The sequence below is a fragment of the Aulostomus chinensis genome, chromosome 24 (genome assembly GCF_037954235.1).
Source record: "Aulostomus chinensis isolate RoL2024-O1b breed Wild chromosome 24, RoL_Achi_v1.0, whole genome shotgun sequence".
Taxonomy (NCBI): domain Eukaryota; kingdom Metazoa; phylum Chordata; class Actinopteri; order Syngnathiformes; family Aulostomidae; genus Aulostomus; species Aulostomus chinensis.
In genome coordinates this window covers 13,792,434-13,807,908 of record NC_141343.1, presented here as the reverse complement: position 1 = coordinate 13,807,908, position 15,475 = coordinate 13,792,434, and the positions used below count along the sequence as shown (strand labels likewise).

The 15,475-nt window shown below is 43.7% G+C and overlaps 1 protein-coding gene and 1 non-coding gene across 3 annotated transcripts; both read left to right on the top strand.

Annotated features, from left to right (window-relative positions):
* The first annotated feature begins 1,840 nt into the window (after positions 1-1,840).
* On the top strand, positions 1,841-14,073 carry gc2 (guanylyl cyclase 2). Of its 2 annotated transcripts, XM_086197736.1 has the most exons (25): positions 1,841-2,055; positions 2,825-3,356; positions 3,512-3,640; positions 3,993-4,172; positions 4,306-4,423; positions 4,505-4,806; positions 4,898-5,029; positions 5,207-5,310; positions 5,880-5,998; positions 6,441-6,525; positions 6,660-6,756; positions 6,924-7,046; positions 7,149-7,229; positions 7,307-7,483; positions 7,893-8,049; positions 8,138-8,287; positions 8,357-8,505; positions 8,910-9,073; positions 9,161-9,353; positions 9,436-9,610; positions 10,237-10,335; positions 10,538-10,632; positions 10,717-10,802; positions 11,622-11,722; positions 13,134-13,280. In XM_086197736.1, exons 2-24 carry the CDS (start codon positions 2,898-2,900, stop codon positions 11,719-11,721), a joined length of 3,474 nt encoding a protein of 1,157 aa, XP_086053862.1. In that variant the 5' UTR covers positions 1,841-2,055; positions 2,825-2,897; the 3' UTR covers position 11,722; positions 13,134-13,280. The 2 variants fall into 2 exon arrangements, with proteins under 2 accessions (XP_086053862.1, XP_086053861.1); XM_086197735.1 differs by lacking the exon at positions 11,622-11,722 and having other exon boundaries at positions 13,134-14,073.
* trnaq-uug (transfer RNA glutamine (anticodon UUG)) lies at positions 5,474-5,545 on the top strand. The gene has a single exon. It is a non-coding gene; the product is annotated as a tRNA-Gln (tRNA).
* Positions 14,074-15,475: the final 1,402 nt, after the last annotated feature.

Sequence of the window (15,475 nt, the reverse complement as noted above, 5' to 3'; positions counted from 1 at the left end):
AAAAAGTGGAACAGGGTTGGAACAAGAAATCCTCCACCTGAGGGGAAAAAAATCCCAGAGACCAGATCATGAAATTCAGGCCCCCCCCCCCCCCTTTCAAAACCCACCCAGAACAATGATCCTGCAGGGATATGTAGTTTTCTTCTGCCAAAATTGCGCAACACCTCATAACTCTTTACCTCCCCTGATGATGAAGAGGAAAAAAAAAAAGCTCCTTCACGTTTGGCCCCATTCAAGCAGTGTTGGTTCCTGTGTGGTGCTGCCACCTAGCGGTCAGATGAGTAGTAGCACAGCAGGGGAAAAAACAGATCCACACTGTCAACGACTGAGTGGTTTTAATGATGGAAATTTAATTTATTTTGTCTGGAGGCAGGACAGAAAAAAAACATACAGTTTGATTGTAATTTTATTGCATTTTTGATGCAATTTTTTTAACCCCCCCCCCCCCAAAAAAAATGCGTGCAGTTCTCACGCCACATTTTAAATGAATATCTTTTATTATTCCATTTTAATTTTCATTTTGACAGGATTTTGGTTTCTCAGATTACTCAGTACCTATTGTTAGGGACTGGCACACCTGTGCTGGTGTAGGGTCTACTTTTCCCTCTAGATGGCGCCAACCACAGGGGATGCCAGCCAGAGCCGTCACACCTGCACCTCATCACCACCGTCACACCTGCACCTCATCACCACCGTCACACCTGCATCTCATCCCCATCAGCTGCCTTTATAAGGACGGCATCTGACGACCCCTGGCTGTCAGATTGTTTACCTTCCTGCTCGGTTACAGGCTATTCCATGCCCAGAGTTCCCACAAGATTGGTGTTTTGTTTTTTTGACTTTGTTAGGACTGTTTGTTTTTAGCTAACCTCTGTTTCTGTCCCCCCCCCCCCCCCCCCCCGCCACAAGATTGTGTTCGTCGCCTGTTGACGCGCCCTTTGTTCGCCAGCCAGTCGTGGAGAGTTTTGTTCTCTGTCCTTCCGCTTTCAGTTGTACCCGTTTTACCTATTGAACCCTGTTTGACACCTCCCCCTGTCTGTCTGCATTTGGGCCCTTGGAAATGTTACATAACACTTATATTTGTTTAAAAAAAAAACTCTTAAAGTACCTAAATATATTCTGATGTAGTTTTATGACATTTTTCCTTGCATATTAAGTGTTTCAATAACTGCCCATCATGAGTTTACCTCTTGTTTCACACATCAGTACAGCGCCAAACCTTGTCTGATTTTCATTATGCTATTTTTAATAAGTCAAAAGAACTTTTATAAGAATAAAACCTGTGGAAGATGTAGCTAACATGTCAGTCATGAAGTTGACACGAGTAAAACCAGTGCTACAGTCTGTGTGTGTGTGTGTGTGTGTGTGTGGTTTCTGTCACAGTTGCAGCTGCAGTGAAATACCACAGGTGCAGGACCAGAGCTGGACTTCATGTGCTGCTGCTGCTGGATTCCTGTGTGAAGCTGTAAAAACATCAAATAAATCCAGTATTTCATGTCTGACTGGATGGACCAAGCTGGGTAGTAAAAACCAGCCTGGACGTCTTTATTACTAAGTTCATGGCGCCGTCCCACCATCTCACGTTATCTCAGGGATCCTGGTGCTGGATCCAAATCTCATGTTCCTCCATGTAATTTCTGATTCCAAAAGAAGAAGAAGAAGAAGAACTTCCGTCTTCCATGTTTTTTGATTTGTTTTTGTTTTTAAGAATAAGCTAATTTCCATCATGATCCGCCTCCGCGAGTGTGCAGCTTACAGCTACAAGGATCGGATTTGATATAATCTGACAGGAGAGGTGACACACTTGTTCCAGGTCACCCCCCCCACACACACACACACACACACACACACACAGGCGCGCAGAGTCCTGCCGACGCGTCAACATGTGTGGTTCCTCATGCATCTGATTAATTAATCAATTAGATAGACTGACTTATTTCGGCCTTTTGGATGTAGCCTGGAGGGGAAGCGATGGAACTAGACTTCGCCGTGGTGCTCTGGTGCGGAGGATTTGACTTGGAGAGAAACAAGACCTGATCATCTCATCAATGCAGGGTAGGACACCTTTGAAAAAGATCCTTCCTAGAGTGTCCAACGGTAGAAGAATCAGATATCCAATCCAAGAGTAAAGTTCTGCACCATCTGACAGAGTGCAACTAATAAGTTCATCTGTAAAAGTATTCAGGTGCATGGGAGGCGTGATCAAAAACTGTGTATTCATAAACAATCAATAAATAATCACACCTTTAAGACCCAAAGCAACTTGTCCTTTGCGATTATGACACATTACAGGCACGACACGGTCAAAGATCCTGTAAAAGCCGACCGAACCAACGCCAAGTGCAGGAAACTGTTCTTGCGTGATGCAGATTTCCATTAAAAATATATCAAACTCTTGTGTCATATGAGGTTTTCGCACATCCTTCTTTGAGAAATATCTTTTTCATTCAGGGAAAAAACAAACAAAAAGATCCTTATGGGAAAAGTAATTTGATGGACTGATAAAACGAAAGCACAGTCCTTTTGATTTGGTACGTTCTACAGTGGTACAGTCCAGTTCTACGGAGCCCTGGAGAGGACATAGAGAATTAAAAAAAACATTGTCTTTATCGACAGAATTTCTAATTTACATTGAGGCTATGAGATCCAAGTCGTTCCCTCCGTTAATCTGTGGCCACAAGATAAAAGAGAATATAACTTGTTCCCAGGCTTTGATTAATTTGTGGGAACGAGTTATATCTTGTGGCCACAAAAATTGAAGGAACAATTTAGATCTTTTTCTTCACTTTTTAAAAATTTGCCCCAACTTCTCCCCTTGTTTCAGGGAAGCAGCATCGTCACCGTCGAGCCCTTTTTCCTCCAGTTTCCTGTGATCGCTGAGGTCGGCCATCTTGGTGATGCCACCACTGTGCCATAATCCTCTCACTTTACCTCAAACATGGAAGCGGACACAAGACAAAAGTCCTTACACCGCCCCAGAGAACCGCTCACGCCCCAAACCACCCTGTCTTCACTTCATCTCCCACTTTTCTCCATCTCCTCGTGTCTCCTGTTCTTCACCTTCATGCTTTTCGTCCTCTTTTCCTATCCCTCTGTCCCCCTTTTCCCTCTATGCGCTGTTCTATCCATCCTCCTGTGGCCTCATAAGGTCCCTCCTGGTTCTCCTCTCCTCCCTGTGTTTTCTGCCCTGCCCAGTCCAGGGTGCTTTGTTTCGGGTGGGGGTGGTGGGCCCCTGGGAGTGCGACCCTCTCTTTGCCAAGGCTCTCCCCAGTGTGGCAGCACAGCTCGCTGTCAACCGCATCAACAGGGACCCTTCGCTGTCCTACGCTGCCACGTTCGACTACTCTGTTCTGCAGGTAGGAAGTCATCAGAACTCCTGAAGGTGGCTCAACACTAGAATTGATATATTTATATATTTATATGCGTCTTCCATATGATACATATATTTTGAGTTTTTAACTCCTTGTGGACTTTCGATACATTGACTGACTGATTTGATGTCAACCTCCAGGAACCATGTGAGACACCACGGGCACTGGAGTCTTTTGTGGGTTTCCACAGCAGGGCCTCAGGGTATATTGGGCCGGCCAACCCAGGCTACTGTGATGCCGCCTCCATGCTGAGCAAAGGCTGGAACAAAGTAAGTGGTACACATGTGTACAACTGCAATAAATGAAAGCATCAGTAGGCTACATGCCAGAAAACATTTTTGTTATGTTTTCAGGCTGTACGTTCATCCCATTTCAATTAAGACGATGTCTCAGAAAGGCCTAGAGGGAATTTCATCAAACCTAGCGCAAACATCCACTGGTACTCCAGGATGAACACGAGAGATTTTTCATGGTCACTGTAACCTTACCAGAGTGCACCGTCCGAGGGAAACCTCAGAGGAATTTCTCCAAATTTGGCATCAACGTCCACTGGGACTCAAGGATGAACTGAGAAGATTCTGGTGGTCAAAGGCGTTTTAATTTTTTTCTCTACTCTTCCAGGCATTGTTTCCTTGGGGTTGTGTTGGCTATGACCTGGATGATGTGCGCAGCCACCCATCCTTCGCCCGTTCCATGCCGAGGCCAACCTGGGTACTGCTCAGTGTCTTGAACTACTTCAGATGGGCCCACATTGGAATAATTTCCTCCTCAGATGACTTCTGGGTGGAGACGGCCACCAAGGTTTGACTTATACCCTAACTCATGTACATTCTGCACCATGTCTTCCTGAAGGGGTGGCATTTGTGGCTATGTCTATTTCCTGGTTTGGTTTTCCTCTGGTCAGTGTGTGTAGTCTCGGTCCATTTTCCTGCAGGTAGGTGACTCCCTCAGAAGTCATGGTCTGCCTGTCAGACTGGTCCGTTTTATGGAGAACACGCCTCATGACATCAGGAGAACTCTGGCGAAGGTTCGCAAGATGAGAGAGATACGAGGTGAGGCTGATTTCACCCAGTTGTTAATCTACATACTGATTTCTTGAGTGCACAACAGACCTCTTGACCTTCCCCTCCTAGTGGTGATACTCTGCATGCACTCAGCGCTGATTGGCGGTGGAGTTCAGAAGCTCTTCTTGGAGACGGCCTACGACATGCAGATGATAGATGGCTCCCTGGTCTTTGTGCCCTATGACACCTTGCTCTACAGTCTGCCCTACCACAATGTGAGCTACCCAGCTCTAAAGAGCAACAGCAAACTGCTGCGGGCCTACGATGCCGTACTGACAGTCACCATTGACTCACCTCAAGTGTCATTTTTTGAGGCCTACAGAGAGGCCATGGAGAGACGAGAGGTGGCGAGGACAGTAAAGCCACATGAGGTGATGCAGTCTGGAGAAGGAGGATTCAGTCAGTACCTTCAGCGACCGATTCAATCAAGTGATGTTGTTTAAGACGATATTTGTCCCGCAGGTGTCTCCTCTTTTTGGTACCATCTACAGTTCCATCTTCTTCATGGCTCATGCAGTGCAGCGTGTTCGACAGTCTGGAGAGTGGATGTCCGGGGGAAACCTGGCACAGCACAGCCACAACCTGGACTTTCAGGTACCTTTTCTCTTAGCCGCTCACAACACCATCAGATTCTATTAAAGAGTAACTCATTCAGTGGATCTGTCATTTTTGTAATTGATTTAATGAATGTGATTGTATTCATTGGTTTGAGAGTCTTAAATGATAGGAAGTTCTTAATCAAGGTCACTTCAACCACTTATTATGTGGCAGGGCTTCAGCCATCCCATCAAATCGAACAGCTCTGGAGCGGTTCTGCTGGACTACCTCATCCTGGACACAGATGGGCTCTCCTGGGAGCTGAAACCGACATACAGGTATCTAAAACTGTTCAGTCGTTTCTTATTTCGACTGGATCCAATTGGATTTTAAATGAACTGGGTATCACTTTAAAAACTAACTTGAGATTTGTGAAGCTTTAAGTGTTGTGGTCCATACGGATGACAATTCCAAAGCAAGGTCCATCAGCCTGTTGTGTGGGGTTCCATGGTGTAATGGTTAGCACTCTGGACTTTGAATCCAGCGATCTGAGTTCAAATCTCAGTGGAACTTCTCTTTGGAAGTCTCATGAGATTGGAAGACTGCTACTTGCTTGTGATGGGTCAGCTTGTTTAAAGTGTCGGTCCAGACAGTGAGGACCGATGGTAACCATGGTAACCATCATCATAACCATGAAGTTCAGCCCCACAGGAAATATGACATGTGATGGCTCCCCTGGATGTCAAGCTATTAGGTTCTCTACATATTAAACTGCCATGTGACAGGATACATAAATGTATAAAGACCACCCTGTGAGCTTTAATTTTGTTTAAACCTCTCCCATGTGCTCGTAGAAAATTGTCCAAGCTCAGGTGTTTTTACTCAGTATCTTGTAACTGGATGACAGGATCGATATGGAGGCTGGCATGGTGCGCTTCCTGGGTCGGGGTATTCACTTTCCCCATGGCTATGGGCCCAGAAAGGACTCCTCCTGCTGGTTTACCCCTGGAGTCATCTGTTCAGGGGGTGAGACACACACACACACACACACACACACACACACACACACACACACACACACACACACACACACACACACACACACACCACCATTGACAGTCATGATTTAATACCCATCCCTTAGCCCCTTACCCTAACTACCACAGTGAAATGCTGAATTCTACCCTTACGTGTACCAGAAACTAATTCTGACCCCAACACTAAAAAAAAGTCTTGACCCTCAAAAAGTCCTTGAAGTCCTTGAAGAGCCAGGAACCCCGCAAATGGGCTAAACATGCATAAACCAAAGTATTCAGTTTAGTTTACATCAGGCCTTAGACGGACGTTTTAGGCGAATTTTACAGGACAGGAATACATGATGAAATAATATTATAATAATATATATAATCTAATAAACAATAATAATAACAGAATAAACAACAATGTTGCTCATTTTTGTCAATTGCAGGTGTGGATCTGTTCTCAACTATTAGCATTGTCCTCGGTTCAGTCGCTGTCTTGATTTTTGCTGTGGCTTTCATTTACTGTGTCAGGTAAGTTCCACATGAAGGCTCATGTTTGATGTCTTAGATACAAATATGTTTGTTTGTTTTTTGCTCCAGTATAAATAAGATTATTTCATTTATCGGTTATTTCAAGGTAAATGCACTGATTTTTTTCTCTCCAGGCGACGCATCAACCAGATTCGATTAGTCAGAGGTCCAAACAAGATCTTGCTGACTCTGGCAGATGTCACATTCATAAACCCGTCACTAAGCAACAAGGTATGGTATCATTAACTGGATGAGTGAGAGTCACTGGAAGGAGAGACATCCATATATGCTCTGTTCCCCTCTTTGTGGGTTATGAGATTCCTCTATGTATCAGTAGTAGACAAGTTGAAAGTTGCTGTTCACCTGAGTCGAGAACAAACTCCTGAACTTCTCTGCAGAAGCTGAGCCTGGATGACAGCAGGGCCAGTGGCATGCGGAGCGTGTCAGACCAGAGTGTCACGTCGCCTGTCTCCACCCAATCACCAGCCACCTACGAGAACTCCAACGTTGTCATTTTCGAGGTGAGACGGCATTCCTCCCAGTGCTAGTGAGGTAACTTGTCAATACAAGAAGCAGATGTTCTCTGTGTAATTTCTGAGGTTTCTGTGGTTGCCCTCTGGTAGGGTGACTGGGCGTGGCTGAAGAGACTTCCTGATGGATCATTTAGCAGCATCAATCCTAAAACCAGTGATGTCTTTGAGCTGGTACGTCACATTTTTGTAAGAAGGAGGAGTTGTTATATCACTTTTTCTCCAGAAATTTCAATATCGGGTGTTTGCAGATGAAAGACATGCGGCATGAGAATGTCAACCCTTTCCTGGGCTTCTTCCTCGACTGCGGAGTGTTTGCCATCGTGACCGAGTTCTGCTCCAGAGGCAGCTTGGAAGACCTGCTCCTGAATGAAGATGTCAAACTCGACTGGATGTTTAAGTCGTCTCTGCTGCTGGATCTGATCAAGGTTATGAAGAACAAACTCATGCACATCGTATACTGTCTTCCCCACATACTCAAAAATGGAGGTACAAAACAGTACCATTTCAGGACTTACCAGTACGCTTTTGAAGAACGCTCCCTCATAAGGTCATTGGATATCTCACAAGTTCAATATTTGTATTCAAGAAGCAGGGAGTGCATCTTCAGTCGTTTTAAAAATGGTACAGCCCAGCGACAAGCATTCGTACCATGTTACGTACACCCTGGTATCTCTGTTTTTGAATTTGTAGAAAAATAGTCATCTCAAAGTCACCATCAAACCCATATACTTTGGGTGTATACATAAAACAAAGTTTTCCAGGAGGAAGGTATTGTTAATAAACATATCCTTGCAAGTTAGCAGATTCAGCAATCTGGCATACTGACTTTCTCAGGGTATGAAGTACCTTCACCACCGTGGTGTGTCCCACACCCGTCTCAAGTCCCGCAACTGCGTGGTGGATGGGCGTTTCGTTTTAAAGATCACAGACTACGGCTACAATGAGGTTCTGGAGGCTCAAAGGTTCCCCTACATCCAACCACCACCAGACGGTAAGTGACAAATCATGTCCTAAGGTCAAGAAATGTTCTGTGCTTCCATCCATTTGAATAGGTTGAAACTAATTACCGTGTGCTGCAGAATTGTTGTGGACGGCTCCAGAGGTCCTGAGGAGCGTGCAGCCGGGGCTCCACGGCACTCTCGCCGCCGACGTGTACAGCTTTGCCATCATCATGCAGGAGGTGGTGATCAGAGGACCGCCATTCTGCATGCAAGACCTGTCCACTGCAGGTAAAACACCCTGAAACCTAAAGAAAGAAGAAGACACCATAAAATGAATGCACTTTTTTGGTCTTTCAGATATAATTGAGAAGGTCAGAAAGCCTCCTCCTCTGTGTCGTCCGCTGGTCAGTCCCGACTGCGCCCCTCTTGAGTGCATTCAACTGATGAAACAGTGCTGGAACGAACAGCCAGACAAGAGACCCAACTTCGATGAGATCTTTGACCAGGTAAACTGGTTGTAATATCAGCTTAATTCCCAGAAGTGGTTGCAGAAAGGCTGAAGTGGATCCATTCTTTAAATTTTCCTTCTTTCCCCACAAAGTGCCAATGTGATTTTATTCACAAATACATTTTCTCTTCACTTGAACAAAATGCTCTGTCTCATCTTAGATTTAAGAAAATTTACGTTACATTCACGTTAAATTGGTATGTTGGTTTTCCAAAAGTGCAAATAACCATTAGCCCCCTACCATGGTCCAACCAGCAGGCGTTTTTGTCGCCTTGCAGATGCATACTCACTATACGAAAGTTAAGGACTCCTGTCTCTCGTGTGTGGAAACAAATGTGTTCAATGTCCTCTTTTTACATTCTGTTTTAACTGCCCTCTTGTGTTCCTGTGTGCCCTTCTTAGTTTAAGGACATCAATAAGGGCAAGAAGACCAATATCATTGACTCCATGCTGCGAATGCTGGAGCAGTACTCCTCTAACCTGGAGGAACTGATCAGAGAGCGAACGGAGGAGCTGGAGATAGAGAAACAGAAGACAGAGAAGCTACTGACGCAGATGCTTCCTCCGTGAGATGATATGGACACCCTCGTACACCGATTCGAACATGCATGTACATCAGTACACTTCAAAACCTGTGTCTCCCTCATCTCCAGATCTGTGGCAGAGGCGCTGAAGGTGGGCGGTACAGTCAAGCCAGAGTATTTCGCCAATGTGACTCTCTATTTTAGTGACATAGTGGGCTTCACGACCATCTCGGCCAACAGCGAGCCCATCGAGGTGGTCGACTTACTCAACAGCCTCTACACGCTGTTTGATGCCATCATCGGGAACCATGATGTCTACAAGGTGTGACCTTTGTAGGGTGTCTTCATTTTTTTCTTACAATGGTATTGTGGCTTCAGGTATCTGATCCAATGTCTAACTCCAGGTGGAGACGATTGGAGACGCTTACATGGTGGCATCAGGTGTCCCTGTCCCCAATGGTAACCGTCATGCTGCAGAAATAGCTAACATGTCACTTGACATCCTGAGCGCTGTGGGAACTTTTAAAATGAGACACATGCCTGATGTTCCTGTTAGGATTCGCATTGGACTACACACCGGTGAGTTTGGACTGAAGGTAGCCGTGCTACTTTGCTCTCTAGCACAGTATTTTTTTGTCATAATTCCAAACAAATGTATCCCAGGGTATCAGTACACAGCGGAGCAGTTCAGCTAATTTGATTTGTTCTCAGATAAGAAAAGTCCAAGTATGTGTTGGGACAGACACATGGCATAAGAACCTGGTTTGGGCAATGTAGATAAATCATAAACATGGACCACAATTGCACATAAGCAAGTTTAAACTTCGCATTGAGCCTTTAACTCTTGCCATAAATGTCCCAGCTATAGATGCTACAGATGTCTAGCAAGCTCACTGTGGACCACTTGGGACAAAGACGCGTCAGCGATTAAGACTTCCTTTAGGCCGTAGTAGGTTAAGGTATATCTCCAGGAAATTAAAAGTGAGCTCACCCCAAAAGCGACTGTGGCGTGTGCGTGTGACCGTGTCAGGTACGGAAACTAAACAGAAGACAAGTTATTTGGCAAAGCAGTTTCTCCGTTTGGTAAAATGCTTATATTTGGTCAGTGGTTAGAAATAGGCAAGGATAAGAAGAGAATGTAAGTCTATGCAATTACCTGATGAAAAATGTAAGTAAACCTGTGTGTATGTCTTTGTGTACTGTAGGTCCATGTGTAGCAGGAGTTGTGGGTCTTACAATGCCCCGCTACTGTTTATTTGGTGACACAGTAACCACGGCTTCACGTATGGAGTCCACTGGGCTGCGTAAGTTACAAACCCACAAAAAAGGAAAATTAGGATTGGACGATATAGATACAATTATTCTTATCGATCCATGATCATGTTATTTGTCATATTGCCCAAGAAATGATATGGATTGGTTCAGCATTCCACTTGTGGTATGAGACTTATCAGTTATTTTTTTGTTTGGGGGAATAAACAAAATATGCGCTTTTGTTTGTTGCAGCCTACAGGATCCACATCCATGAGAGTACAGTGAAGGTCCTTTGTCAGCTAAATCTGGGCTACAAGGTTGAGTTGAGGGGCAGGACAGAAGTCAAGGTGCAAACTTTTGTCAGGAAAGAATTTCTGTGACATGATTCGATGTGGATTTACAGTCTCTGACATTTTGTCTTCTTTTCCAAGGGGAAAGGCATTGAGGAGACCTACTGGCTTGTAGGAAGGGACGGATTCACCAAACCTCTTCCTGTTCCTCCAGCAATCACGTCTGGGTAAGAATGACCAGCCTTCTCTCCCCCTCAGTCTCTTTCTCCTCAGCCTTTTCCATTTTGGTTGACTACTTGTCCACGGGACTGTCAAAGATCTGAGTCCTGTGCTGGTTTCCTCTGTCTAAGAATTTTTGCAACCAATGAAGTTGCCCCCTGCTAGCCATTACTAAAATGCATGTTTAGGACATTTACACAATAGCTTCACTTGCTCAGTTCTCCAAGGTCAATCCTTTATTGGACTGAGCCATTATTAGGATGAAGAGTTAGAATAAGATCATGGTCATGTTTAAATTAGGCTGACACTGATTGCTGGCAGGAATTGGGAAATCGAAAAATATGGGATGTTGTTTCAGAAAATTGAGCAAACCATCATCCTAAACCGGAAAAAAACAGGAACATATACACGGGGATCAGAAACAGCAGCCTGGAAAAAGTAAACAAAAGCCAATGATTGTGGACCTGTGGAGGTGAAATTCTAAATCCAGTCCAAAAGTCAATGATAAGGAATAAAACATGAAGTTTTAAAAACACATGGAACACAAGGCAACAACACAACGAAGAGATGATAATCCAGTAGCTGAAAAGAGAACAAAACGCGCACGGGAGTCGCAAAGGTCTCTCAATAAGACACAGGTGAAGGGCATTAGGGCAGGGCAGATAATCAAAAAGCTGGGAAAACCAAACAGAGACAAGAAGTGAAAACAATAGGAAACCATGGACCACAATGGAAGGTAAATCCATCTGAGGAACAAGTGAAAAATCCATTGCAGACTTCATCATGCGTGTGTGCTTTGTTCATGCTGTTCACTTCATTCCCAACAGGCAAATGGCCCACGGGCTGCAGATGGCCGAGATAGCCCAGTACAAGAAACGGAAAGCTGAGAAACTGCAACAGGAACAACTTGCAAAGAAGAAAAACTGAGGTAATGTTATGCATTGTAAAATGTATAACATTACTCACTTGGTTTTGACTCATTCTTTGGCTACCATAGTCTGGGGATTTGGTGGCATGAACTGTCTGAAAGTCGCACAGCAGTTTGTTTGCTTGCATTTGCTTGCATATTTAATATAACTTACTCAACCTGTAGGCGGCAAAATTCTCCTGATTTATCGTAAAAAGCTACCAAGTTCTATTGTGGTTGTCGCTCAATCTGAAATGTTAAAAAAAGAAGAAAAAAACTCAGAATATTCCTCTAAAAAAAGTGAATGCTAGAAGCATCTCAAGACAGTTCCAGTGAACAATGTTGGTGTTTGATCCATCACATGAAAAACTTCCTTCCATTAAAAAAGGGGGAGACCTATTTTGAATTCTTGGTTTCTTACAAAACTCAGTTCTTCTACTTTACAAGTTGAGGGGAAAAACTTCTCGTATTATCACCACACTTGCTTGAGATATTTTCTGACGCATTTTCTACAAGGACAACCCATAAATTAGCTTTTTAGTAGCTAGCAACTGATAGCAGCAGGGTATTGAACTGATAAAAAAAAAAATCATAGTGCAGTTTGAATATAACTTAGCTAATATAATTTAGCTATTTCATGTAAGATGTGTTGCTTCTTTTCACCCGTTTGGCCAGAAATGGTTTTGTATCAAACTGCTAGCTAATACGCTTGTATATTCAGAATTCCTTCCTCTATTTTGTAACTTGATTTTTAAGGATAGTATCAGTTTTGGACACATGTATCTCTAATTTTTCTCAACTGCTAATTTAAGAACATGAACTGACACCCAGTTATCAAATTCTGAAGCTTTCATAAAATTCGACACGCGGAAAGTTTTTGCTAAATTACCTTGGCTAATCTTTTCCATCTTTTAAGTTTTTGATTTCCAAGAGCTGAAGAAACAATTAGATGGCAAATGTGTGAATTGTAAGTAGCTAATTTAACATCAGATTTTCAAACTAGAATGTTGTTACGCTCACTAGTTTGTTGTCAGTAGGAAGCTAAAGACAGTATGTTATTAGCTTAGCTTAGTGCTCTGGATGCAGGGGGGGAAATGGCTAGCTTGACTATGTGAGGAAAATATGCCCTTTTATGGTCAATGATTAAAATAATCCGTCCTAATGTATACACACTTTGTGGTTCAAGAGGGGATAACATGCTGGGCTAGTCATTCATGGTGATTCTGTACATCTTAGACAACATAGATTAGCTTGTTCCTCTGTTTCCAGTCTTTATGCTAAGCTAAGCTAAGTTGTGTCCAGTGTTGTATGGTTTGTAGTTTTTTTGTACCCATCTCGCGATAATTTTCTCCTGTCTGTCCTTCCCTCCTCCACACTTTCACCTCCCTGCTATCACCCCCCCCCCACCGTCTTCATCCTTCCTCTTCCTCAGCATCGCTTCAACCCAGTCGAAGGACCTGAAGCAGGTGTTTCACAAGGCGGTGAAGAAGGTCTCTCACGTCCGAGTCGTGACTCATTTTAACGCAGAAGAAGAAGAAGACAGCGTCATGATGTCACACCACTGACGGCACGTTTCATCACGCTAAATCTTAAAAAGAAAAAAATAATGTCTTCACGGACCTCGGGTGGGAATTCCTGACTATCGGTATTCTCACTACAGAGGGTTTAAGTTCGGCTCATCGTCCCGAAGTGAACTTCCTTTTCTGGTGACCAGCTGCAGTCAACCAGAGGTGATGGAGGTAGTGAAAGTTGAGATTAGCGGCCGTCGCCATGTTTGTGCGTGAACGTCTTGAGGTGAGGAGCTGAAGGCCCGTCTGGTTCTATGTATAGAGGCTGAGAAGCAGTGACTCAGCAAAGCAGGGATCTACAGAAAGCGTCTGTCAGCAGCAGGGGAACGCCGCTAATCTCCCTCGTCCGTTTCCTCCTCTCTCCCTCTAACTCGTCCCTTTATTTCTTTGTCCAAAGACAAGAAAAAGGACCAGCTGTGTTCCTCCCTCTGTTTCTGCCATTTAGCAACTTGTCATTTCTCTAAAAACTGATGCTTAGGGTTAAAAAAAGCCCACACCAGTCTTTCTATGATAGCGACCACCTCAGTAGAAATTATTTTAAAACAACCAAGTATGTTGGGTTAAAGGAATGAGTTTTCTAACTTTTTTTTTTTTTAAGTTTATAACTCAGTCAAATCACCATGAAAATATCCTTCTCACTGAATCGGTTCAGCCTTCAGTCCAGTCTAAATGTGTCCAGACGCGTTAAATCCTGTAGTCGGACAGCCAACTTTATTAAATTAACACAACTTTTAATTGTCTTTCCAGTACCTAAATGCAAAATTTGAATTCAAATTACACACAATATTGAGTTGACGTCATGACCAGCAATATTGTTTTAACACAACGCGTCAAAAAAAAGCAACTGAAAATGTTCATCAGTCAGTATGCCAGATTACATTTTCACGAAATTAAAAGCATCGTGTTCGTTTCTGAAGCTTCAAAGGATTTAGTTCTAATCTTGGGAGAGTGATCGAGAGGGGATCGTCAACACTGCGACAAAACGACAAGAACGAAGAAAGTAGGTCCTTTCGAGTCGTGTCTGTGAGGAAGAGCGACATTTCCCTTGGCTGGGTTGAGTCATCATTCGTAACCACCTGAGGCTCGTGATGTTCATTCTGTAATTCCTTCATTCCTCAATAAAAACATCCTCCTTGATCAAAATTGTGCACATTCGAATGCAACAAATGCGCATCTCTGTTTTTCTGTTTGGTTTTTCGTCAGGAAACTCGCCCGATGAAATTTTTCTCGCAAAAAGACATAAAAGACAAAGTGTGTCTTTCAGCTTTGTCTTTGTCGTTTTTTAAAAAAAAAAAAAAAAATTTGTAATGGTGTGTTTTGTTCTTGTGTTGACGTGACTTTAATCCATTTGTTTGATTTGATCCGATGGCACAGATTTCACTGGTAAATGTGGAGCTAAATGTTTCACAGCCCCCTTCGAAGTTGTTCAGGCAATTTTTCTAATTCAGCAGCTCCATCGATTCATAAAATATCAGCTCCTGTCAGAAACTTGCTCCTCATTGGAATTTGTCTTCTTACAGGGGGGTTTCAAACAACCCTGCAGCGCCCTCTAGTGAGCTACCGGAGAATAAACTCCCTCAAACTACAGATGGCATCCGGGAAGCACTTGAGGATTATCCCTACTGATCCTCAATGTGTGTGTGTGTGAGAGAGAGAGAGAGAGAGGGCGAGAGAGACTGACTCTCACTGGGACCAACAACAAGTCTCCATATAGTCAGTCATTAAATTCTTAAGTCAAGCTTGGATACCAAAAGTCTCCAGGAAGTATTTGTCGGCTCTGTGAGTGGATGTTGCTGTGAGGTGATAGAAACAAGGCAGCTCCTTCATTATTTTATGTATAAACTGGGTTTTTTCGGGTTTGTTTTACTGGTTATTATTGTTTCATTTTTTTCAATCTCACCCCAAACCGACACACGAGAGCAAACAGACCACCTTCAAACCACGTGAGGATGAACGGTGGCCTGATGCAGGCCTACGTACTGTGGCCCGCTTCTAAAAGACGCGCAACAGAAACAAAAGTGTGTCCAATTTTGTGAGGGTGATGGTAGCCAGCGATGACCGGTGAGCCGCACCTGCGATCACGCTGGATACCAAGGGACTGAACAGGTATTTTAATTGATCTAACGAAGATCCACCACAGACTGAGCTCCATCCTGGTTACCCCTGTCCAAGGGTACTGGGCCAGGTCTCTCATCAATATTTTTAA